Source organism: Oncorhynchus masou, chromosome 2 (assembly GCF_036934945.1).
Source record: "Oncorhynchus masou masou isolate Uvic2021 chromosome 2, UVic_Omas_1.1, whole genome shotgun sequence".
Taxonomy (NCBI): domain Eukaryota; kingdom Metazoa; phylum Chordata; class Actinopteri; order Salmoniformes; family Salmonidae; genus Oncorhynchus; species Oncorhynchus masou.
The window spans coordinates 25,890,693-25,917,921 of NC_088213.1; the positions used below are offsets into that span (position 1 = coordinate 25,890,693).

The window sequence follows — 27,229 nt, forward strand, 5'->3', positions numbered from 1 at the left end:
CTCAGAGAGGAAAAAACCTCCACACCAGGGGGCCCCCCTGCTCCCCCTGCCCCCCTCCCCGGTCCCAGAGCAGAACCAGATGTGGAGTACCGAGAGAGACAGGCCCAGCTCTGCCCAGCTTGTGGGAATGAAGAACCTTGTCTGTCTTTTGAGGATTAAGGAGGAATATACCGGACCAGGACAGACTATCAATTCGGAGATAAAGCAAATCATTCTTACCATGGGATGACAGAGGGTCATACCTGTAGAACATCACATCTATAAATCACTGCTCAGTCCATCTATCATCTCCTCTTTTATACTTTCAGGAATAGGAATATCCCCATGGGCATATTTACTGTAAGACACCCAAAGGAGTGAATACCAAGCATCACAAACATACATCAACTACATGAAACAGACAGAGAGCTGACAAACTGCACTTAGTCAAAGGACAGTACGAGGTTATAGATGTAAAACATCATAAAATGGTTATTCTCTTTTATCCTATTGGACAATTGCGCACAACAATAAATAACGGTTAACGTTACAGATAAGCATACCACATCACACCGTATGGTGAATCACTTGAGCCCGAGCCTTGGCCCCTTTCGCGACACAAACTGCTATAAGTGAATTAGGGCCATGAAGGATTGCGCTTCCGGGACATTTTAATATCCTGGAGGAAGAAAGCAACATGTAATAATAGTGGTTGACACTGCCACAGCGTCCATCTCAGCCTGACCCCTTATAACTCACAGGCCTGGTATACAGTCCCTCCAGGAGGAGTTAGGGCCTGCAGCACGGGGGCTAAGCCTGGTCAGGCCAGGCTGGGGGAATGGCCATATGGAGAACAAGGTCTCACCCTCTAAACCTCACAATAAAGTTAGCTAACTAAGTAATGGGGCCCTGTGCAGTTTTGGGAAAATCATCAGTGTAACGACTAACAAGTGTTAGAGGGTGAAATGTTGAGTGTGTAAAGCAGAGGGAACGATGTCTCTATGGAAGGAACCATTATAGATGAGGGATATCCTTTTGTATTGTATGCTAGTGTATAGTGTAGACAGTCAACAGGAGGCTGGTGAAGGGAGGACGGCTCATAATAATGGCTGGAATGGAAAGGTATTAAAACATATAGAAACCATGTGTTTGATATTATTCCATTAATTTCGTTCCAGCCATTACAATGAACCGTCCTCCCCAGTTAAGGTGAATGAAACAAAATCCTCAAATGTGCTCCAACCATACAGTTTTATTGGCTAAACTTGAAATAATTATAATGTGTGAACAATTATAACGGAACCATGTTTTATTGCATTGGAAGAATGTTTACATTCCAATATCCTATCTCCTGTGAGTACGCGTATCAGTGGAGGCTGCTGAGGGGAGGACGGCTCATAATAATGGCTGGAACGCAGCAAATGGAATGGCATCAAACACATGGAAACCATGTGATTGATGTATTCGATACCATTCCACCTATGCCACTCACGCCATTACCACAAGCCCGTCCTCCCCAATTAAGTTGCCACCAATCTCCTGTGATGTGTATGTATTCCTGGGTATGGTGTAGTACTAACTTGGGGTCTCGAGGACTGTTGGGGCGACTGGTGGAGCGTATCCGGGTCTCACTGCCCCCTGTTGGCCTGTCCAGAGCCGACACTGGACTCACCCGTCTGGCAGAACAGAAAACATATTATGTATACCTCTATAACAGTTCTGCAACTATAACTACTGTCTTCCAGAGCCCAAAGTGCCACCCCTATGCACGGCCCCTCCCCCCTAACGTTACCTGAGCTGCTCATCCGGAGAAGGTTCCAGTGCAAGGCCATTGGTCTGGGCGGGACTGTGGGCAGGGCTTGCTTCAGGGCTGACTTCCTCCTTGGCTCCGTTCTGAGGCAGGCCCAGCTCCAGGCAGGCCCTGACCCCCTCCCAATGCTGTGCTGCATTACGGATGGCCAGACGCCGCTTCTCCTGCACATACACATAAACACATGCAGACAGGCACACGCACGATCACACGCACACACACATGCATGCATGCACAAACATGTGCGCACACACAAGGAACAGAGCAGGGTTCAGTTGGCATTGGTCCTCAGCAGGGCACACAGAGGACAGGATGATATTATGAAACTGAGATCTCTCTCCTGCTACAGACAAAGACATTCCACCTACCTTGCTTGTCACTGAGGAGTCCTGAGACTTGAGTCCAAGTTGAGTGTAGAACTGCTGAGGCGCAACATGTGCAGGACTCTATGAACACAAATACACATGTACTGTTTATCTTCAAAAAATAAAACTTCAAATGTTATTCTAACTGATAGACTGTCACTTAGCTTACATTACTTACAAACATGCCTATCTTACCAATACCTAGTCTCAGTTACAAAGGCTCTGTCTGTAATAACAAGGTACAATTTGTGTGTGCTGTACTGTATATGCCCCATATCTCTCAATAACTGTCTCAGCATTACTGCAGCAGCAGAATCTGTGTTGACTGTAGCAGAGGCAGCAGCAGTACTTCTGTGCCACCCCCACCCTGCAACAAGGAAGAATGCAGCTCTCTCTCTCGCTTTCTCTTAGATTTCATTTTTTTGTTGTTGCCTTTATTCAGTTCAGTTTTGATACGCACAGGTATGGAATGGAATGCTCCACTCCCACACACAGAGGACGGCTGGCAAACAGGATTGATAGTGGATCATTCTGAGACTACATGAACCCTCACGGAGCATTCCATTTATCATTATTTCCTCAACTAGCTCAATTAGTTGGCTTGGATTACACACAGGCAATTAAACTTCCTCTAGACCTCTTGCTGATCTCTCAGTATGGATCAGTCAATGCAGCAGGAAGGCAGGAACACACACATCAATATACAGTATATAATGTACAAAAATATAAACGCAACATGTGAAGTGTTTCATGATCTGAAATAAAAGATCCCAGAAATGTTCCATTACCCTGTTTCTGAGCATTTCTCCTTTACTAGATAATCCATCCACATGACAGGTGTGGCATATCAAGAAGCTGATTAAACAACAACTGTCACGACTCCTGCCGAAGGTGGCTCCCCTTCCTGTTCGGGTGCCACTGATCTTTTTCTCCCCCTCCTTGTCTGTTTATTAGTTACACCTGTGTTTAGTTAGGTTAATTAGTTGGGCTTTATTATCCAGCCGGCCCGCCTGCTGGGTGTGCGGGATTGTTTTATGTGTACTCGTGTACACGCCTGTAAGTCACGGTTGTTCGTGTACGTGTGTTATTCGGGACTGTTTAGTTCCTCTGTGTTTTGGGGCATTTGTTTGAGTGGTGTCGTTTTCACCTGTGTGGTGAATAAAGAAGAAGCGCTACTCTGAACTCTCTGTTTCCTGCTTCTGACTTCTTCCTCCACTACACCCCGGGCATTACAGAATCCCACACCGATTGAATGGAGTCAGCAGGAGCAGCTGCCAACCCCCTCCCATCGATGGAGGATCGTGTCCCCCACCACACCACCGTCATCCATCGGAGAATGGACCGATGGGAGAGGAGTGGTCTCCTCTCTCCACCTTCGGTTTCCCCAGCCCAGGATTCCCCTTCTCCTCTCTCCCCATCCCCCGGCTCCAGCGCTCTCCGTCTTGCGCTCCCAAGGGATTAAGATGGAGCGGCGGCGGGGTGTCAGGGGTTTGAGCGGCGGGAGGGCGACAGTTCCACCTTAGGCAGGAGAAGAGGAGCGCCCTGGATTACGCCTTGGAGTTCCGGGCCTTGGCCGCTGGGCCTGGGTGGAACGACAGGGCCCTTATAGACCACTACCGATGTAGTCTCTGGGAGGACGCAGGGAGCTAGCGTGTCGGGACACCGCTCTCTCCCTAGATTAACTTATTGATATGTCTATCCGGCTGGACAATCTGCTGGCTGCCCGCGGGCGTTCAGAGAGGGTCCTGTGCGTTCCACCAACCAGAGCCCCCGCTCCCATTCCTATGGAGTTGGGAGGGGCCATGCCGAGGGGTACCGGAGGAGGAGGCTCCCCCTGCACCAGCTGTGGTCGGAGAGGACACACGGCCGATCGGTGCTGGGGGTGGCCCGTCTGGGAGTCGTCCGTCTGGGAGTTGTGATGGCAGGCGGAACGCTTTTCGGTCACCCCAGTTGAGTCAGGAACAAACTCACCCAGAACCCCCTGTTGGTCACTTGTTTGTCTTTATTTCTTTCCTTGATTTTTTCCCCTCTTCCCAGCATAAGGCGCTAGTCGATTCAGGTCCAGCTGGGAACTTTATGGATCGCGGACTCGCCATCAAGCTGGGTGTTCCACTCGTGCCGATAGATTCTCCCTTCCCTGTGCACTCCCTTGATAGCCGGCCATTAGGGTCAGGGTTGGTCCGGAAGGCCACGGTTCCACTGGACATGGTGACACAGGGGAATCATAGGGAGCGTATAAGTCTCTTCATTATCGATTCGCCTTCAATAGGTTGAAGGCACTGTTCACGGATGCACCCATGTTGGCGCACCTGGACCCTTCTCTAGCATTCATAGTAGAGGTGGACGCGTCCGAGGCTGGGGTGGGTGCTGTGCTATCACAGCGCTCGGGTACGCCACCAAAACTCTGCCCCTGCCCTTCCTTTTCGAGGAAGCTCAGTCCGGCGAAGCTTAACTATGATGTGGGGGACCGGGAGTTGTTAGCGGTGGTCTAGGCCCTGAGGGTGTGGAGACACTGGCTTGAGGGGGCTAAGCACCCCTTTCTCATCTGGACCGACCACCAGAATCTGGAGTATATTCAGGCAGCTAGGAGACTGAATCCACGTCAGGCAAGGTGGGCCATGTTCTTCACCCGATTCCGGTTCACTCTGTCGTATAGACCAGGCTCCCAGAACGTAAAGGCTGACGCACTGTCCCGCCTTTATGATGCGGAGGATCGGTCTACCGAGCCTACTCCCATCCTTTCCGCCTCGAGACTGATGGCACCAGTGGTATGGGAGGTGGACTCAGACATCGAGCGGGCATTTACGGGCGGAGCCTGCGCCTCCTCAGTGTCCGGCTGGGCGTAAGTACGTGCCGCTTGGTGTTCGGGACCAACTGATTCGGTGGGCTCACACCCTACCCTCCTCGGGTCACCCTGGGGTGGCGAGGACAGTGCGGGGCCTCCGGGAGAAGTATTGGTGGCCCACCTTGGTTAGGGTTTATGTCTCTTCCTGTTCGGTGTGCGCCCAGAGTAAGGCTCCTAGGCACCTTCCTAGAGGGAATTTACAACCCCTCCCCGTTCCACAACGGCCATGGTCTCACCTATCAGTTGATTTTCTGACCGATCTCCCCCCGTCTCAGGGGAACACAATGGTTTTGGTGATTGTGGATCGGTTCTCTAAGTCCTGCCGTCTCCTCCCGTTGCCCGGTCTTCCTACAACCATACAGACTGCAGAGGTGTTATTCACCCACGTCTTCCGGCACTACGGGGTGCAGGAGGACATCGTCTCTGATCGGGTTCCCCAGTTCACATCCCGGGTATGGAGGGCGTTCATGGAGCGTTTGGAATCCCGGTCAGCCTGACCTCCGGTTATCGCCCCGAGAGTAATGGGCAGGTGGAGAGAGTGAACCAGGAGGTGGGTAGGTTTCTGCGGTCGTATTGCCAGAACCGGCCCAGCGAGTGGTCTAGGTACGTCCCATGGGCGGAATTGGCCCAAAACCCACTCCGTCACTTCTCCGTTCCAGTGTGTGTTGGGCTACCAGCCAGTCCTGGCACCTTGGAATCCGAGTCAGACCGAGGCTCCTGCTGTGGAGGAGTGGGTGCAGTGCTCCAAGGAGACCTGGAGGGTCGTCCAGGAATCCCTCAAACAAGCTAGTGGACGGCAGAAGAGGAATGCTGACCACCACCGCAGTGAGGCCCCCGTATTTGTACCGGAGGACAGGGTCTGGCTCTCGACCCGAAACCTACCCCTCCGCTTGCCCTGCCGGAAACTGGGGCCGCAGTGTGTAGGGCCCTTCAAAGTCCTGAGGAGAATAAACGAGGTGTGTTATCAATTACAACTCCCTTCCTATTATCGTATTAACCCCTCGTTTCATGTGTCTCTCCTCAGGCCGGTGGTAGCTGGTCCCCTGCAGGACGGTGAGGTGCCGGAGGTCCCTCCTCCCCTCTGGACATCGAGGGGTCCCCGGCGTACACGATACGGGCCATTCTGGACTCGAGACGCCGGGTGAGGGGCCTGCAGTACCTCGTGGACTGGGAGGTGTACGGTCCGGAGGAGAGGTGCTGGGTACCGGTGGGGGACATTTTGGATCCGTCAATGTTGAGTGATTTCCATCGCCTCCATCCGGATCGCCCTGCAACTCGCCCTCCGGGTCGCCCTCGAGGCCTGAGTCGGCGCACTGCGGGAGCCGCGCGTCGGGGGGGGGGTTACTGTCATGACTGCTACCGAAGGTGGCTCCCCTTCCTGTTCGGGTGGCGCTCTGCGGTCATCATCACCGGCCTACTAGCTGCCACTGATCTTTTTCTCCCCCTCCTTGTCTGTTCATTACTTACACCTGTGTTTAGTTAGGTTAATTAGTTGGGCTTTATTATCCAGCCGGCCCGCCTGCTGGGTGTGCCGGGATTGTTTTATGTGTACTCGTATACACGCCTGTAAGTCACGGTTGTTCGTGTACGTGTGTTATTCAGGACTGTTTAGTTCCCCTGTGTTCTGGGGCATTTGTTTGAGTGCCGTCGTTTTCACCTGTGTGGTGAATAAAGAAGAAGCGCTACTCTGAACTCTCTGTTTCCTGCGTCTGACTTCTTCCTCCACTACACCCCGGGCATTACAACAACATGATCATTACACAGGTGCACCTTATGCTAGCGGACAATAAAAGGTCACTGTAAAATGTACAGTTTTGTCACACAACACAATACCACAGTTTTGAGGGAACATGCAATTGACATGCTGACTGCAGGAATGTCCACCAGAGCTGTTGCCAGATAATTAAATGTTCATTTCTCTACCATAAGCTGTCTCCAACATGATTTTAGAAAATGTGGCATTATGTCCAACCGGCCTCAAAACTGCAGACCACGTGTAACCACACCAGCCCAAGACCTCCACATTCGGCTGAGACCAGCCGGCCGGACAGATTATGAAACTGATTAGTATTTCTGTCTGTAATAAAGTCATTATTATTAAGGGAAAAACTCATTCTGATTGGCTGGGACTGGCTCCCCTGTGGGTGGGCCTATGCCCAGTCAGGTGAAATCCATAGATTAGAGTCTAATGAATTTATTTCAATTGACTGATTTCCTTATATGAACTGTAACTCAGTAAAATTGTAGAAATTGTTGCACGTTGCGTATATATTTTTGTTCAGTATAGATACAGTACAGTATGCATTCTCTAACACATAGAGGTACAGTACAGATAGACAATGATTGAACAAGCATGTTTTGGTCATTTGAACTGAAATCATAACCAGTCTCAAACAAAGGTTGGTGGGATCTGATATTCTTCAAAAGGAACTGAGCACTTAGGAACCCTGTAGTTAGAACAGTTATTGTGAGGAGCACTTATGGAAAAGATAATGGAGGAAAAAGACAAATGACTATTGAAGTGGATTGAAAAACTTGTAGCTACAGTCACTGTTATTTGAGCCCCCTTGGAAAAATAACTTTTTTCTAAACAGAAGACACCACGCCAAGCTACATAAATGCAGGGGTTACTGGGGTATAGTGGGTTGAGCCTTCATCTCCCTACTATAATGCTCCCATTGATCAACTCATGGTTGGGCGGTTAATGCAAAGCAGATGACTCCTCTTTACATGACAAGCGAACACCACAGTGCATTTCAAGTAGTTACGAATTAGTGGCCATTGAGGAGCAGCCCTCAGAGCGCTTTAGGTATCATCTGAGATAACTGCTTACCGATACCTCAGCATCAACAGAAATTGCTTACAGACATATGACAGCATATCATACAAGTTGATATAAATTATTTAATACATTGTTCAACATCAAAAACGGCCCTCTTGCACTCTCCTTAAATAATGCACTTATAGTGTAACTCCCACAACATTAGTCATCCTCATCCAATGTCTACAAGGGGTTATGCAGTGTATGTTACATGTGCAATGTGTTTAAACAAAAGCACACCTAACATCCTATTGTACTCATAATAAACCCTAATGGCTAGCAGATGATAAGCATGTTCATATTGTGACTAGTTTTGGCTATTCATGTGAATAAACAGGAAATGTTTTGGAGGTAAAAACGTTTTTAAAAAAAGCATTGAGGGCCAAGGAGTTTGGTTATTGTCCAAATAAGCACTTTCCACAAATGAAATCTGTATGGCTTAATTATGTTGTTGACATGCATCCGGCAGAAAAGCTTATATAACACGTTAAATGCCACAAAATATTATAAATATTTGGTTAATGACTTAAACTCTCACCAGCTAGTCTGCTCAGTACGTATCAATGACCTGTGACATTATTTGAATTCCACTTTATCGTTATCCTCTTATGTGACAATCAGCCAGCTATCACCAGTTGTATATATGTCAGAACAGAATAACATAGTCTAGTCAACATGGCGAGATATCTGCGATAGTAACAGTATAGTGCAGTATGTTAAACACAAATATGTACAGAGTCAACATAAGGTAAGTCAGGTACCTTGTGCATGGCCTGCTTGTGACTCTCCCTCTTCTTCTCATCCTCCTTCCGGGCTGTGACGCAGGCCATACGTCTCTCCTCCTCCTGCAGAAAAGAGGGTCAATAACACAATCAGGGTGTCGCTCCATTCATGGACGAGTCTGAATTATTCAACATGAGACGGAGGCACAGTCAGAATAATGTCTGATATGTTGGCTGCAGGTTTTCCCTCTGCAGGAAGGACCAGTTGGAGAGACAACATCTCCTGCTGCATCACAGGATTATCTGTCTCTCTAATATTCAGCTGCAGCCTCATCTGAACTGAGCCCAGCTGTTTGGGTATGCCAGGCAGAGCTCCCAGCATGCAATGCACCAGCAGAGACAATATGAGACTGCCAGCTGAGCTCTAGGGGATGTTTAGCGCTGGCTACTCTGTGACGATTCGGCTGAGAAAGGATTCCTTGATATGGTTCACTGAAAATGCTGCCATGGCTCCAGAATCAAAGTGCTATCTTTCATACCCTTTGCATAATGTTTTTTTCTATAAGGGAAGGCATTTTATCAAAAATACTTTGTAACAAAAAAGTTAAATCAGTATGTGAAATGTTGTATTTTTGTATTTTATTAGAATCCACATGAGCTGTTGCAAAAGCAGCAGCTACTCTTCCTGGGATCCACACAAAACATGAAACATAATACAGAATGACATAATACAGAACATCAATAGACAAGAACAGCTTCAGGACAGAACTACATTAAAAAAATGTAAAGGCACACGTAGCCTACATATCAATGAATACACACGAAATATCTAGGTCAAATAGTGGAGAGGTGTTGCTTTATCTGTTTTTTTTAAAACCAGGTTTGCTATTTATTTGAGCAATATGAGATGGAAGTTCCATGCAATAAGGGCTCAAATCAGTTTGAGCAGAGGACCTTAAGTGCTGTCACAACTAGGCTATGTGTAATAGTATCAATAATGCATTGTCATTCTTTCCCACTAATAAGTAGACTAGATTATTAGGTGAAATAGCGCTGAATATTTGTCATTAACACTGTTCATTTCCCCCTGAACAAACCCAGTCTGTTGTGTTGACACAGATATCCCATAAGGAGCAAAGGTAACAGTTTCCTGGCATCTATTGATTATTTTCTGTCTCAAAGCAAGAGGAGTTCAGCTCCTCCACATCTGCAGCCAGCTTTAACCCTTATTTAACCCATACATTATATCTGCCTGCCTTGGCACTGACAGCAAGTATGTTATATCTCAAACTATGTTACTACCAGTCGCATAGAGCGAGTGCTCATCTGTGGAAAGTTGTGCAAATCAGATTCTGATCTCAGGAGGACTTGCCCATACTATTGGCTGCAGGCCATTACCTCCATATTCTAAGGGTAAGGTGTGTGTGTGGTACCCTAGGGTTCATGTAGCCTACAAGCTCAGACCTGCGTGTTGCCTGCCTGCTTAACAGCTTTCAAGTGCATGAACCTCTGAACTCAAGTGCCTCGTATGTAGTGTGAATACAATGACATCATGTTTGACGGGCAATTCAGCTTTTATCCCTATGGATATCAAGCATGTGGTAGTTTCAAGGATTCTGTAAAGTGTTGCACCGAGCGTATGTCTTACCGTGACACGTTTCATGTCCAGCTGTCTGAGTTGAAGCACACAGCGCAGGACGGCCTGTTTGTACCATGTCTCCAGGGCTACTGGGTTCCCATCCAGGGTCAGCTCAGAAAGGGAGCACGACTCTCCCAGGCAGGCTAGCTCATCAAAACTACACACAGAGAGAGCAAACACACACCACAAAGGTCATTAACAACTATCAATGGGATAAATACAATATCAAATCAAATTTTATTTGTCACATGCGCTGAATACAACAGGTGTAGACTTTACCGTAAAATGCTTACTTACAAGCACTTAACAAACAATGCAGTTTTAAGAAAATAGAGTTAAGAAAGTATTTACTAAATAAACTAAAGTAAACATTTTTTAAAGTAACAATAAAATAACAACAATGAGGCTATATATTTTTTATTTTATTTTTTTTATTTCACCTTTATTTAACCAGGTAGGCTAGTTGAGAACAAGTTCTCATTTGCAACTGCGACCTGGCCAAGATAAAGCATAGCAGTGTGAACAGACAACACAGAGTTACACATTGAGTAAACAATAAACAAGTCAATAACACAGTAGAAAAAAAAGGTCTATATACATTGTGTGCAAAAGGCATGAGGAGGTAGGCAAATAATTACAATTTGCAGATTAACACTGGAGTGATAAATGATCAGATGGTCATGTACAGGTAGAGATATTGATGTGCAAAAGAGCAGAAAAGTAAATAAATAAATAAAAACAGTATGGAGATGAGGTAGGTATAATTGGGTGGGCTATTTACCGATAAGACTATGTACAGCTGCAGCGATCGGTTAGCTGCTCAGATAGCAGATGTTTGAAGTTGGTGAGGGAGATAAAAGTCTCCAACTTCAGCGATTTCTGCAATTCGTTCCAGTCACAGGCAGCAGAAAACTGGAACGAAAGGCAGCCAAATGAGGTGTTGGCTTTAGGGATGATCAGTGAGATACACCTGCTGGAGCGCGTGCTACTGGTGGGTGTTGCCATCGTGACCAGTGAACTAGGATAAGGCGGAGCTTTACCTAGCATGGACTTGTAGATGACCTGGAACCAGTGGGTCTGGCGACGAATATGGAGCGAGGGCCAGCCGACTAGAGCGTACAAGTCGCAGTGGTGGGTGGTATAAGGTGCTTTAGTGACAAAACGGATGGCACTGTGATAAACTGCATCCAGTTTGCTGAGTAGAGTGTTGGAAGCTATTTTGTAGATGACGTCGCCGAAGTCGAGGATCGGTAGGATAGTCAGTTTTACTAGGGTAAGTTTGGCGGCATGAGTGAAGGAGGCTTTGTTGCGGAATAGAAAGCCGATTCTGGATTTGGTTTTCGATTGGAGATGTTTGATATGAGTCTGGAAGGAGAGTTTACAGTCAAGCCAGACACCTAGGTACTTATAGATGTCCACATATTCAAGGACGGAACCATCCAGGGTGGTGATACTAGTCAGGCGTGCAGGTGCAGGCAGCGAACGGTTGAAAAGCATACATTTGGTTTTACTAGCAGTTGGAGGCCACGGAAGGAGTGTTGTATGGCATTGAAGCTTGTTTGGAGGTGAGATAGCACAGTGTCCAAGGACGGGCCGGAAGTATATAGAATGGTGTCATCTGCGGTGGATCAGGGAATCGCCTGCAGCAAGAGCAACATCATTGATATATACAGAGAAAAGAGTCGGCCCGGGAATTGAACCCTGTGGCACCCCCATAGAGACTGCCAGAGGACCGGACAGCATGCCCTCCGATTTGACACACTGCACTCTGTCTGCAAAGTAGTTGGTGAACCAGGCAAGGCAGTCATCAGAGAAACCAAGGCTACTGAGTCTGCCGATAAGAATATGGTGATTGACAGAGTCAAAAGCCTTTGCAAGGTCGATGAAGACGGCTGCACAGTACTGTCTTTTATCGATGGCCGTTATGATATCGTTTAGTACCTTGAGCGTGGCTGAGGTGCACCCGTGACCGGCTCGGAAACCCGATTGCACAGCGGAGAAGGTACGGTGTGATTCGAGATGGTCAGTGACCTGTTTGTTGACTTGGCTTTCGAAGACCTTAGATACGCAGGGCAGGATGGATATAGGTCTGTAAAAGTTTGGGTCCAGGGTGTCTCCCCCTTTGAAGAGGGGGATGACTGCGGCAGCTTTCCAATCCTTTGGGATCTCAGACGATATGAAAGAGAGGTTGAACAGGCTGGTAATAGGGGTTGCGACAATGGCGGCGGATAATTTCAGAAATAGAGGGTCCAGATTGTCAAGCCCAGCTGATTTGTACGGGTCCAGGTTTTGCAGCTCTTTCAGAACATCTGCTATCTGGATTTGGGTAAAGGAGAACCTGGAGAGGCTTGGGCGAGTAGCTGCGGCGGGGCGGATCTGTTGGCCGAGGTTGGAGTAGCCAGGCGGAAGGCATGGCCAGCCGTTGAGAAATGCTTGTTGAAGTTTTCGATAATCATGGATTTATCGTGGTGACCGTGTTACCTAGCCTCAGTGCAGCTGGGAGGAGGTGCTCTTGTTCTCCATGGACTTCACAGTGTCCCAGAACCTTTTGGAGTTGGAGCTACAGGATGCAAATTTCTGCCTGAAGAAACTGGCCTTAGCTTTCCTGACTGACTGAGTGTATTGGTTCCTGACTTCCCTGAACAGTTGCATATCACGGGGACTATTCGATGCTATTGCAGTCCGCCACAGGATGTTTTTGTGCTGGTCGAGGGCAGTCAGGTCTGGGGTGAACCAAGGGCTATATCTGTTTTTAGTTCTGCATTTTTTGAACGGAGCATGCTTATCTAAAATGGTGAGGAAGTTACTTTTAAAGAATAACCTGGTGTATTTGGAGGGCCAGTTGGTCAGGATGACGTCTATGAGGGTGCCCTTGTTTAGATATTTAGGGTTGTATCTGGTGGGTTCCTTGATGATTTGTGTGAGATTGATGGCATCTAGCTTAGATTGTAGGACTGCCGGGGTGTTAAGCATATCCCAGTTTAGGTCAACTAACAGAACAAACTCTGAAGCTAGATGGGGGGCGATCAATTCACAAATGGTGTCCAGGGCACAGCTGGGAGCTGAGGGAGGTCGGTAGCAGGCGGCAACAGTGAGAGACTTATTTCTGGAGAGAGTAATTTTTAAGTACCCTATACACAGGGTACCAGTACTGAGTCAATGTGAAGGGGCACATGTTAGTCAAGTTAATTTGTACGTGTACGTAGGGGTAAAGTGACTATGCATTGATAATAAACAGCGAGTAGCAGCAGTGTAAAAACAAAGGGGGTGTGTCAAGAAAATAGTCCGGGTGGCCATTTAATTAATTGTTCAGCAGTCTTGTGGCTTGGGGGTAGAAGCTGTTAAGGGGCCTTTTGGACCTAGACTTGGCACTCCAGTACCTTTTGCTGTGTGGTAGCAGAAAGAACAGTCTATGACTTGGGTGACTGGAGTCTTTGACCATTTTTTAGGCGTTCCTCTGACACCGCCTAGTATATTTTTTGGGTTCCCGAGTGGCACAGCGGTCTAAGGCACTACATCTCAGTGCTTGAGGCGTCACTACAGACACCCTGGTTCGAATTCAGGCTGGATCACAACCGGCCATGATTGGGAGTCCCATAGGGCGGCGCACAATTGGCCCAGCATCGTCCGGGTTTATCGGGTGAAGGCCGTCATTATAAATAATAATTTGTTCTTAACTGACTTGCCTAATTAAATAAAGGTTAAATAAAAAAATGTATATACACTACCGTTCAAAGGTTTGCGGTCACTAAGAAATGTCCTTGTTTTTGAAAGAAAAGCACATTTTTTTGTCCATTAAAAAAACATGAAATTGATCAGAAATAGTGTAGACATTGTTAATGTTGTAAATTACAATTTTTGCTGGAAACGGCAGATTTTTTTATGGAATATCTACATAGGCGTACAGAGGCCCATTATCAGCGACCATCACTCCTGTGTTCCAACGGCACGTTGTGTTAGTTAACCCTGGTGCACAACTGAGCAAGAGGACAAGTACATTAGAGTGTCTAGTTTGAGAAACAGATGCCTCACAAGTCCTCAACAGGCAGCTTCATTAAATAGTACCCGCAACGTCAACAGTGAAGAGGTAACTCCGGGATGCTGGCTTTTCTAGGCAGAGATGCAAAGAATAAGCCATATCTCAGACTGGCCAAGAAAAATAAAAGATTAAGATGGGCAAAAGAACACAGACGAACTCTGCCTAAAAGGCCAGAATCCCGGAGTGACTCTTCACTGTTGACGTTGAGACTGGTGTTTTGCGGGTACTATTTAATGAAGCTGCCAGGACTTTGAGGCGTCTGTTTCTGTTTCTCAAACTAGACCATCTAATGTATTTGTACTCTTGCTCAGTTGTGCACTGGGGCCTCCCACTCCTATTTCTATTCTGGTTAGAGACAGTTTGCGCTATAATTGTGAAGGGAGTAGTACACCGTGCTGTACGAGATCTTCAGTTTCTTGGCAATTTCTCGCATGGAATAGCCTTCATTTCTTAGAACAATAATAGACTGACGAGTTTCAGAAGAAAGTTCTTTGTTTCTGGCGATTTTGAGCCTGTAATCGAACCCACAAATGCTGATGCACCAGATACGCAACTAGTCTAAAGGCCAGTTTTATTGCTTCATTAATTAGCACAGCAATTTTTAGCTGTGCTAAAATAATTGCAAAAGGGTTTTCTAATGATCAATTAGCCTTTTAAAATTATAAACTTGGATTAGCTAACATAACGTGCCATTGGAACACAGGAGTGATGATTGCTGATAATGGGCCTCTGTACGCCTATGTAGATATTCCATAAGAAATCAGACCGTTTCCAACTACAATAGTCGTTTACAACATTAACAATGTCTGCACTGTATTTCTGATCAATTTGATGTTATTTTAATGGACCAAAAATGTGCTTCTATTTCAAAAACAAGGACATTTCTAAGTGACCCCAAACTTTTGAACAGTAGGTTATATACAGTTGAAGTCGGATGTTTACATACATTTAGGTTGGAGTCACTAAAGCTCATTTTTCAAGCACTCCACAAATTTCTTTTTAACAAACTATAGTTTTGGCATGTCGTTTAGGACATCTACTTTGTGCATGACACAAGTCATTTTTTCCAAAAATTGTTTCCAGAAAGAGTATTTCACTTATAATTCACTGTATCACAATTCCAGTGGGTCAGAAGTTTAAAGTTGACTGTGCCTTTAAACAGCTCGGACAATTCCAGAAAATTATGTCATGCTTTAGAAGCTTCTGATAGGCTAATTGACATAATTTGAGTCAATTGGAGGTGTACATGTGGATGTATTTCAAGGCCTACCTTCAAACTCAGTGCCTCTTTGCTTGACATCATGGGAAATAAAAATAAATCAGCCAAGACCTCAGAAAAAAATGGTAGACCTCCACAAGTCTGTTTCATCCTTGGGAGCAATTTCCAAATGCCTGAAGGTACCAAGTACATCTGCACAAACAATAGTACGCAAGTATAAACACCATGGGACCACGCAGCCGTCATACCACTCAGGAAGGAGACGCGTTCTGTCTCCTAGAGATGAACGTACTTTGGTGCGAAAAGGGCAAATCAATCCCAGAACAACAGCAAAGGACCTTGTGAAGATGCTGGAGGAAACAGGCACAAAAGTATCTATATCCACAATAAAATAAGTCCTAGATCGACGTCCACTCAGCAAGGAAGAAGCCATTGCTCCAAAACCACCATAAAAAAGCCAGACTACGGTTTGCAACTGCACATGGGGAAAAAGATCGTACTTTTTGGAGAAATGTCCTCTGGTCTGATGAAACAAAAATAGAACTGTTTGGCCATAATGACCATAGTTATGCTTGAAGGAAAAAGGGGGAGTCTTGCAAGCTGAAGAACACCATCCCAACCGTGAAGCACGGGCGTGGCGGCATCATGTTGTGAGGGTGTGTTGCTGCAGGAGGGACTGGTGCACTTCACAAAATAGATGGCATCATGAGGTGGGCTGTAAGCCTTACGGTCGGATACCGAGCTGTTGCCATACCAGGCACTGATGCAACTATATGTTAATATGATGAGTAATTCACTTAGAAAAGCTCCCCCAACCTCTATTTTTGTTGAATTAACCTTATAATCCATAGGTCGACAATACCACCAGGGAACAGGGCCCGTATTCACAAAGTGTCTCAGATTAGGAATGCTGATCTAGGATCAGGTCCCCCTAGTCCATATAATCTTATAATGGCAAAATGAATCCAATATTAGCTTTCCTACCCTAAGACCCTTTTTGAATACCCAGGGCCCAGAACTCAACAAAAATAAAACATGGAAACGTGCTAATTGGGCCTGGGGCTGGCAGTGGAAGAGGGCATTGAAAGTGACAGACATGGCCTGGGGCTGGGTGAACAGAGTTTTAGATGGGAAGAGAATAACTAGGCTAAACAGGGTGGTAGGTAGCCAAGCTAACTAGGGTGGCAGGTGACCTAGCGGTTAGGAGCGTTGGGCCACTGAACGAATGGTCGCTGGTTCAAATCCCTGAGCTGACTAGGTGAAAATAATCGGTCGCTGTCCCTTTGAGCAAGACACCTAATCCTAATTGCTCCTGTAAATCACTCTGAATAAGAATGTCTGCTCAATGACAAATATGGAAATGTAATGTAAACAGTACAGTTGGTTCACCATGTGAATATAAATAGTGTTCTCGGCACTGTTTGCACAGAGAACTTCTGATTGGCCTAATTGTGATAATGATCGCTTCAACCAAAGGCTTTGCTGAGCCTGGGATGGCTTCTCCCTCGGCTACAGCTATGCAGACGTCAAATAAAGGCACGTGTTATCCACCAGGACTTCACTGTGCATAGTAGCCTACATTTCTCTGACGATTTAAATCTAAAGGCTCTGACAGAGGATCAAATACAAGCCAGATTCGATGTTGTATTTTGCCATCATTATTGATTTATATAAGCTTTATGTTTGGGCAAGGCAGGCTTTAAATTATTTATTTCCTGCCTAAAACAGAGTGGGCTAGCAAGAGCTGCTATGAGATATGAATCACATCAGGAGTCAACTGTGGCCCTCTGGACTGGCAACACTGTCTTATTAAATCAGGACTTCACAAGACCGTTTTCACAGGCAGAGACAGTGCTACTTCAGCATTCATCCCCTGTCCTCCTGACTGAACTCAATGACAACTCCACTATTTATATAAGGCTAAGGGAGGTAAAAGGCAGAGCCACAAACCACACAAGGAAAAAATAACAGGGGTTTGTAAACTCTCTCTACAGTAACAAAACAGACTTTCCATTCATGAGACATGCCGACACACCATCTCTTAGCAACCCAGCAGTATAGTAGTTTGTTAGTCACTGGGGTAGGGAGAGACTGCCCTCCCCAGCAGTACAGTAGGTTATTAGCCACTGGGGAAGGGAGAGACTGCCCACCTCAGCAGTCATTCAGTGTGTGCTCAGAGAGAGAGAGAGAGGCAGTATGGGTCCTCCTCTGCAGCAGAGGCCAGGCCCAGCCCTGAGCTATAGGGAGCTGCCTGGGAGGGGAACCTGCCAGCACTGTGCTCTGTGGAGAGGAGGGGGTTAAGCAGTAGCAGCAGTAGCAGCACATCTTACCTGGTGATGCTGTTGCAGCTGAGAAAGAGGCGCTGGAGGCAGGGCAGCTGGTCTACCTCTGTCTAGACAAAGAGAGGGAGAGAAAGAGGGGGATGAAGAGAGGAGAGGGTGCTCTAGAGGGGCTTGCGTTGTGGTAGCGGTGGGGCACTGCACAGTCACAGCGTGGCTCAGATCTTCCCATCCCTCTCCATTCCCTCAGTCACCTTGCAGCTCCCAGCTCCGGCATACAGCCCCATCCGCCCTGCGCGCGCAGGCACACTGCCGCGGCTGCACAGGGTGGGGAGGGGGAGAGCAAGGAGAAGGGGGGAGAGAACAGGAGAGTGCGCTAATGCAGTGATCCCCTGCTGCAGGAACTCGCTCACTCACTCTGCTTATAGAAGAGAGAGAGAGAAAGAGGGGGCTACTGACACACAGAAACACACATAGACGCACAGAGACACAGCCCAGCAGCAGCAGAAGAACAAAGGGAAGGCGACAGCGATATGGGCAAATTATGAATTCAACAGGAATAGATTAAAGTCTCCAGTGGTGCTGTTGTCATGGAATCTATTTCACCATCAGGCTGTTTCAGGATCAATGGAGGAGGGAGTCTGGGGGAGGATGGGAGGATGTGAGGAGGACCAGCAGGCTGGCTGATGAGGACACACAGGCAATGTCACAGCCAGCTACAGAGGGTAGGACAGGGGGATGGCAGTGGGGATGACGTATTCAGCCTCGCAGTAGGGCAGGGCAACCTCATTAGCTGCAACTTTCGAAGCCTTCTCCTGCACTGCTGTAGTGTGTCTCTGAGGATGAATGATCTGCGCTGGGATGCGTGTGTGTGTGCATGTATGTGGACACTGCCAGGAGGGACTTAAAGCGCTGTCAGCCCATACTGCAGACACACAATACCTCACATACAGCTACTGTACAGCCTCCACCAGCAATGCCTGTATCTCTGCCATTCCTCAGACAACAAGACCTTAACCTAGCTGCCATCCACATAAACTCCCTCTACACTACCACAATACTCATCCACATAAACTCCCTCTACACTACCACAATACTCATCCACATAAACTCCCTCTACACTACCACAATACTCATCCACATAAACTCCCTCTACACTACCACAATACTCATCCACATAAACTCCCTCTACACTACCACAATACTCATCCACATAAACTCCCTCTACACTACCACAACACTCATCCACATAAACTCCCTCTACACTACCACAATACTCATCCACATAAACTCCCTCTACACTACCACAATACTCATCCACATAAACTCCCTCTACACTACCACAATACTCATCCACATAAACTCCCTCTACACTACCACAATACACATCCACATAAACTCCCTCTACACTACCACAATACTCATCCACATAAACTCCCTCTACACTACTACAATACTCATCCACATAAACTCACACTACACTACCACAATACTCATCCACATAAACTCCCACTACACTACCACAATACTCATCCACACACGCTCACTTGCACGCACACCCCCATCCCCCCCATTCTAACAACCCAAATGCCCACCTGCCAGATTAGTCTAATGGAGGCACTCCTTTCATCTGCGTGGGTGAAAGTTATGGTGGATTCCCTCTGATCAGTCTACTACACCTGGTCGTCTACTACAGCTCTCACTATGCCGAGGGCCAACTGGTCAGCCACTGGACTAGAGCACAACATTGTGTAATGGCCATGCTGACCTCTAAAGCCATATCCATACTCTCTGTTACATGAATCAGATCTGTGGGGCTTGGTCATTTAGTTAGTTTATTAATTCGACCATTTAAAAAACAAGTACACACAAAACTTGAAAAACCCACATATGCACATGAGTAAAATCATGGAGGATAACACACAATAAAGTCTGGGACTTATTTTCATTGTGGTCCTCTTGAAACAAGATGGCTAGGAAAGATCGAACACGGTTGAACAAAGTATGACAGCAAGATAATAAAACATAAAAACAAAGAAGAATAACATCCATCTCATCATTGCAGTTACAACGTAACTGGGCACAGAAGACATCAAACAGTTTTTTACTTTATTTTTCAGAGTTGCCCAGAGAGGACCGTGTTTTATGGGCAGAGACAACTCAGTCCACTCTCAGGCTCCAGTATACAAGACAGTACCTTTCCCAGCATTACTCCTGAACCTGTATAAGCACATATCAGCAACACCTGATCTGGTGCTGTGATAGTGTGCATCCCTAACATGGGAAAAGTAATCATTTAGATATCTGGGTGCAGAACCATAAATACTCCTGTAAACCAAAACCAGTCTAATCTGGGACACCTTAGCATCAACAGGCAGACAGTTGAGTTCCTGAAGCTCCTGCCTATGTGAATATGTGGACTCACAGTCAATACTACCCTGATCAGCGTATTGTGGGCTATCTGGAGCTTCCCCTTCATAAGCTTAGATAAGCCCCCAAACTAGGAAGTACTCGCATAGTCAAAACTGCTTTGAATGAGGGCAGTGTCTAGCACTCTCATGGAGTCCTTATCAAGCAGCTTAGACATTCTAGCCAAAAACTTAGTCTTGGCATTAACCTTCCCTAGCACTTTAGTGGCCATGTTCACACCTCCCAAGCTTCCATCCCAGGTAGCTAACATAGGTTTTAGTAGTCAGGACCTTACCCCCTAACTCCACTCTGATTTCAGAGGACCTACACAATTTCGGTCGGGACCCCAAAATAATTGCCTCTGTTTTACCTAAGTGCAGAGATAGCTTATTATCTCCAAGCTATTTGCTAATGCTAGTAAGCGCTGTGCTAAGTATGCTCTCCAACATTGTTTTACTTTTGTGAGACAACAGAGGTGTAGAGTCATTCGCATAAAGGAAAAGACGGCAAGAACAAGCATCTTTCATATCGTTTATATACAGTAAAAACAGTAGAGCCCAAGCACGCTCCCCTGCGGAACACCACAACTCATTCGTTTTGCCTGAGACAGCAAACCATTAACCTCTACTACCTTCTCCCTACTTGACAAATAGGCCTCCAGTTTGGAGATTAGGAGACAGTGGTTAACTGTATCAAAGGCCTTCTGTAGGTCCAGCAGTACCATTCCACACAGATTTCCCTCATCAATCTCTTTCCTGATGAAGTCAGTCAAGTAAAGTAGACATGAATCAGTGGAGTATGTTCTTATAAAACCCGACTGAAAATCATACATTAGACTGTTTCTTGACATATTCATAAATTTGCTCATGTACAGTACAACTCTCTCCAGGATATTTAGTGTTATACTAAGGATAGATACGGGCCTATAATTCTCAGGGTCAGACTTTATCCCCTTCTTATAAAGAGGTATAACTTTAGCTTGTTTCATGTCCCTGCGAAAGATTTTGTATGTTGCTACATTTGCAAAATAAGAAAAGAGTTTGGCTGAACCTCTAACTCGGTATAATAGTTCTTGACTTGGTCGTTTCCATTCAAACAGGTGGGCAGCTTGCTAACTAGCTTGCTGGCAACAGAAGTAAAAAAAAAAGAGTTGAATTATGTCACGGATCCCCCCCGGTACTGCTGCTCATTCTGTTCACCAGTTCCGGAGGTCGACGTCAATGGCCTTCTAGGCTGTACTGAACTGTGTCATTACGCACACCTGGTTCCAATTCCTCACTGATTGTGTTTGTATAAATGTGCCCTTTGTTTCCCCATTGGGCTGTCGATTATTGTTCCTATATCTGTTGGTTGTGTGAGTACCTATGCGTTGTCTTAGCCTGTGCTTGGTGTTTTGTGCATTGTGTATTACCGGTCTCGTGTCGTTCAATGAGCTTTACCCTCGCTCTTTTGTTTGGGTACATCCCAGTGTTTTGTATACATGTTTCTTTTGGGTGTATTAAAAAACCGAATGATGTATTCCTGCGCCTGTCTCCAAATCCTTTACACCAGCGTGACAAATTAATTGGCAACCTCTGCATATACCATCTCCCCCCTGATGTTCAGTCCAATACTGTTTAGCTTGCTTTTAGTAGTACTACAGCCTAATTCCTTAAATGATTTCCAAAGATTTTTAGGGTTACTTGTTCTCAATGATTTTAATCAGCAAAGTAACCCCTCTTAGCTTCATCCATCCTGCTCTGTGCTTCATTTCTGTGGTGTTTATATAGGACAAAATCAGGTTGCTCTTGAGAGTTCTTACATTTCTTAAAGGCCTTATTCTCTGCTTTACTCTGAGATGTCTAATGGGAGCCATCACATTCACCACATCAAGGAATCTACATTTAAAGGCTTCCCAGGCACTGTCTACCCCTACACTATCGAGCACAGGTGACCAGTCAATTTTACCCACTTGCTCCCTAAACAGTTCAACACAGTATTTTTTGAGTCCTCTGATTCTAACAGCTGTGACACTTAAATATATCTTTTTAAAAATCGTACTTGTGCAAAATGTAATACAATTCACTGATTCCATAGATATTACTCCACTCTGCAATATTTAGAACTTATCAGACACTAATATTTAAGTCAATCGTACTTTGCACTGTTTCACATACCCTGGTGGGATCTTATCATTTGGGTCAGAGCAAGTGATCTACAGAAGTGCATAAATACATTGTGGGTTGGTCTATCCTTTTGCAGACATCAGTATTGAAATCCCATAACACAATGATTTCCTTCACCATCACTAGTAGCAGCCCAACAGCTAACTGTCAGGCTAGCTGCCTGCAACCAGAACACTGGACCAAATCCAAGGGCACAGCCTAGAAAAAATAACATTAATAGTGCATGTTAGATTCAAATGTGTGCCTGGTGCAATAACCAGACAAAACTAGTACTGACCACACCAATAAAATATATGGATTCATTACAAAATGTATTATACACTGTAAATAATATACAGTACTGAATTAGTCTAAATAATTTGTCCAGTATGTTAAGGCAGCTGAGTTCTCATAGATCAATATTACTTGTGAATAGCTCATGCTGTAAGCATATGACCCAGATAGTAAAGTACATTAGAAGCCCATGAGATAGACACTGCGTTAACATCCAAGGGAAACATTAACGTCAAAATAATAAAGGACAGACATCAACATGCCTTAATCTCTCATTCCACTCTGCTATCACATGAAGGGCAAAGCTTGCGCATGGGGTCCGATTGATTTAAACATTAATATAATTCAAAAGTCTGATACTCATATTCCTTTTGTTTACGTTATGTTCATACCCCCTGGGCTCTAACACTCAATCATTATCAAAATGCATGTTTCCCTTGGAAAAAGATTAATGGCAAATGCAGGAGAAGGCTTCTAAAGCTGCAGCTAATGAGGATAAAACAAACTAAACAGGGCCAGGCACAGAATATAACAAAACTCTCCTAGTCCCCCTTATGGCCTGTTGCTGCACCATCCTGCTCAGCTACGGTGCTGACTTTTTCCACATTTTGTTATGTTACAGCTTTATTCTAAAATGTATTAGTGTTATTTTCCCCTCATCAATCTACACACAATAACCCATAATGACAAAGCAAAAACTGTCTTTTAGACAATTTTGCAAATGTATTAAAAATTTTAAACATCACATTTACATAAGTATTCAGACCCTTTACTCAGTACCTTGTTGAATCACCTTTGGCAGCGATTAAAACCTCAAGTATTTTGGGGTATAACACTACAAGCTTGGCACACCTGTATTTGGGGAGTTTCTCTCATTCTTCTCTGCAGATCCCCTCAAGCTCTGTCAGGTTGGATGAGGAGCGTCGCTGCACATCTATTTTCAGAGATGTTCGATCAGGTTTAAGTCTGGGCTCCGGCTGGGCCTGCGTTGTCTTGGGTCTCTCTGTACTTTGCTCCGTTCATCTTTCCCTCGATCCTGACTAGTCTCCCAGTCCCTGCCACATGCTTCACCGTAGGGATGGTGCCAGGTTTCTTGCATATGTGACGCTTGGCATTCAGGCCAAAGAGTTCAATCTTGTTTCTCATGGTCTGAGTCCTTTAGGTGCCTTTTGGCAAACTCCAAGAGAGCTGTCATGTGCCTTTTACTGAGTGGCTTCCATCTGGTCACTATTCCATAAATGCCTGATTGGTGGAGTGCTGCAGAGATGGTTGTCCTTCTGGAAGGTTCTCGCATCTCCACAGAGGAACTCTGGAGCTCTGTCAGAGTTACCATCTGGTTCTTGGTCACCTCCTTGACCAAAGTCCTTCTCCCCCGATTGTTCAGTTTGGCCGGGCGGCCAGCTCTAGGAAGTCTTGGTGGTTCCAAACTTCTTCCATTTGGGGCGGCAGGGTAGGCTAGTGGTTAGTGTTGGACTCGTAACCTGAAGGTTGCAAGTTCCAATCCCTGAGCCGACAAGGTACAAATCTGTCGTTCTGCCCCTAAACAGGCAGTTAACCCACTGTTCCTAGGACGTCATTGAAAATAAGAATTTGTTCTTAACTGACTTGCCTAGTTAAATAAAGGTAAACAAAAAAAAGAATGATGGAGGCCACTGTGTTCTTGGGGACCTTCAATGCTGCAGACATCTTTTGTTACCCTTCCCCAGATCTGTGCCTCGACAAAATGTTTTCTCAGAGCTCTACGGACATTTCCCTCGACCTCGTGGCTTGGTTTTTGCTCTGACATGCACTGTCAACTGTGGGACCTTATATAGACAGGTGTGAGCCTTTCCAAATCATGTCCAATCAATTGAATTTACCACAGGTGGACTCCAATCAAGTTGTAGAAACATCTCAAGGATGATCAATGGAAACAGGATGCACCTGAGCTGAATTGAGTCTCATAGCAAAGGGTCTGAATACTTATGTAAATAAGCTATTTCTGTTTTTATTTTTACTAAATTTGCAAACATTTCTAAAAACCTGTTTTGGCATTGTCATTATGGGGTATTGCGTGTGGAATTATTTGGTATTTATTTATTTTATTTAACCTTTATTTAACCAGGTAGGCCAGTTGAGAACAAGTTCTCATTTACAACTGTGACCTGGCCAAGATAAAGCAAAGCAGTGTGACAAAAACAGCAACACAGAGTTACACATGGGATAAACAAACATACAGTCAATAACACAATAGAAAGTCTGTATACAGTGTGTGCAAATGAAGTAAGGAGGTAAGGCAATAAAGAGGCCATAGTGGCAAAGTAATTACAATTTAGCAATTAACACTGGAGTGATAGATGTGCAGATGAGGATGTGCAAGTAGAATACTAAGAGCAGAAATAGATTTTTTTCAATAAGGGGATGAGGTAGGTAGTTGGTTGGATGGGCTATTTACAGGTTGGCTGTGTACAGCTGCAGCGATCGGTAAGCTGCTCTGACAGCTGATGCTTGAAGTTAGTGAGGGAGATATAAGTCTCCAACTTCAGTGATTTTTGCAATTCGTTCCAGTCATTGGCAGCAGAGAACTGGAAGGGAAGGCGGCCAAAGAGGTGTTGGCTTTGGGGATGACCAGTGAAATATACCTGCTGGAGCGCGTGCTACGGGTGTTGCTATGGTGACCAGTGAGCTGAGACAAGGCAGAGCTTTACCTAGCAAAAACTTATAGATGACCTGGAGCCAGTGGGTTTGGCGACGAATATGGAGCGAGGACCAGCCAACGAGAGCATACAGATCGCAATGGTGGGTAGTATATGGGGCTTTGGTGACAAAACGGATGGCCCTGTGATAGACTGCATCCAATTTGCTGAGTAGAGTGTTGGAGGCTATTTTGTAAATGACATCGCCGAAGTCAATGAAAAGCAGGGTAGTCAGTTTTACGAGGGTATGTTTGGCAGCATGAGTGAAGGAAATAGGAAGCTGATTCTAGATTTAATTTTGGATTGGAGATGCTTAATTAGAGTCTGGAATGAGAGTTTACAGTCTAGCCAAACACCTAGGTATTTATAGTTGTCCACATACTCTAAGTCAGAACCGTCCAGAGTAGTGATGCTAGGAGGGCAGGAGGGTGCGGGCAGCAATCGGTTGAAGATCATGCATTTAGTTTTACTAGCGTTTGAGAGCAGTTGGAGGCCACAGGAGTGTTGTATGGCATTGAAGCTCGTTTGGAGGTTTGTTAACATAGTGTCTAAAGAAGGACCAGATGTATACAGAATGGTGTCGTCTGCGTAGAGGTGGATTAAAGAATCACCCGCAGCAAGAGCGACATCATTGATATATACAGAGAAAAGAGTCAGCCTGAGAATTGAACCCTGTGGCACCCCTATAGAGACTGCCAGATGTCCGGACAACAGGCCCTCCGATTTGACACACTGAACTCTGTCTGAGATGTAGTTGGTGAACCAGGCGAGGCAATCATTTGAGAAACCAAGGCTGTTGAGTCTGCCGGTAAGAATACGGTGATTGACAGCCTTAGCCAGGTCGATGAAGACGGCTGCAGAGACAGGTGCGAGGTGCGAGGAGGCTGTAATCTATGCCATTTGCAACACTGCTTTTATAGGAACATTTCTCTACTGCTACTTGAGAACACACATTAACAGTACTGTCTACAAATTATGAGGATTTATATTTATTTAATCCCTGTAACGTAACAAATGAGGGAAAAAGTCAATGGGTCTGAATACTTTCTGAATGCACTGTATGTGCATGTCAGTGGCAGTGTGCAATGGGTTACAAAATAAAGCCATAGCCTACTTTAGGCATAAACAAAAGAAGGCTACAGTATGCATACAGTACGGTCAACCCACCACACCACTCAGTGACTTAGTTAGGGGGACTTTAATGGTGGGCTGCTCTAACACAATTACTGTATAAACAACTAAGGAGAAGAGGAGTGTATTCACATTACACAAGACTTTTAATGTGCTGTCAGAGTTTATCAGAGTACACCCAATATGTTCTCCCTGTTGATTATGCTTATTCTGCATTTTGGTTGACCCAAAAGATTACATGTAAAAACATTTTATGAAATTGGAAACAATTAAATATATATGTGAAATTCAATTAAACAATAATATATGTTGATGATAATGCTAACAATACCCTAATATATTCAATATGCTGTAAACTATTGTCTTTTAGCAGTTTCACTCAATTCCTTATAATCAACCTAATAATTATGACACCCCTCACTATTGTCATTTGTTTCACTAATTGCACTATTTGTCTACATAACCTGGTTCAAGCATTCATGACATTACCCTGAAGAAGGCACAGTGACGCCGAAACGTTGGTGTTTTACACAATAAATGACTAGGAGTTTATACATATGGTGTGTGTGACTCTCTTTGTTTTTATAGCTTACTGTCTCTAACACTTACAGTATTACAGGGATGCTGCCTCCGCAGGGGTGCTGTAATATCATTCACTGCATAAATTATGAGAGAGACATGTGCGAGGGAGGCTGTAATCTCTGCTATTTGCAACACTGCTTTTATAGGAACATTTCTCTACTGCTACTTGAGAACACACATTAACAGTACTGTCTGCTGCTGCATCCCCATAGTGACAGGAACGCTCTGCTCCTGAAATAAAGACATTAGATGACTGTGCGCTCCCACTCACAGTGT

General features: G+C 45.4%; 1 protein-coding gene across 3 annotated transcripts in view; it reads right to left on the bottom strand.

Annotated features, from left to right (window-relative positions):
• The window catches only part of LOC135557521 (leucine-rich repeat-containing protein 49-like), a 62,882-nt gene that overhangs the window by 16,635 nt on the left and 19,018 nt on the right, over positions 1-27,229 (bottom strand). For all 3 annotated transcript variants that reach the window (XM_064990833.1, XM_064990853.1, XM_064990844.1), the window contains exons 8-13: positions 17,770-17,831; positions 10,191-10,338; positions 8,582-8,665; positions 2,158-2,235; positions 1,772-1,953; positions 1,560-1,655 (exon numbers count right to left, since the gene is read on the bottom strand). In XM_064990833.1, the coding sequence (XP_064846905.1) occupies positions 1,560-1,655; positions 1,772-1,953; positions 2,158-2,235; positions 8,582-8,665; positions 10,191-10,338; positions 17,770-17,831 (650 nt within the window). The remainder of the gene's footprint in view (positions 1-1,559; positions 1,656-1,771; positions 1,954-2,157; positions 2,236-8,581; positions 8,666-10,190; positions 10,339-17,769; positions 17,832-27,229) is intronic.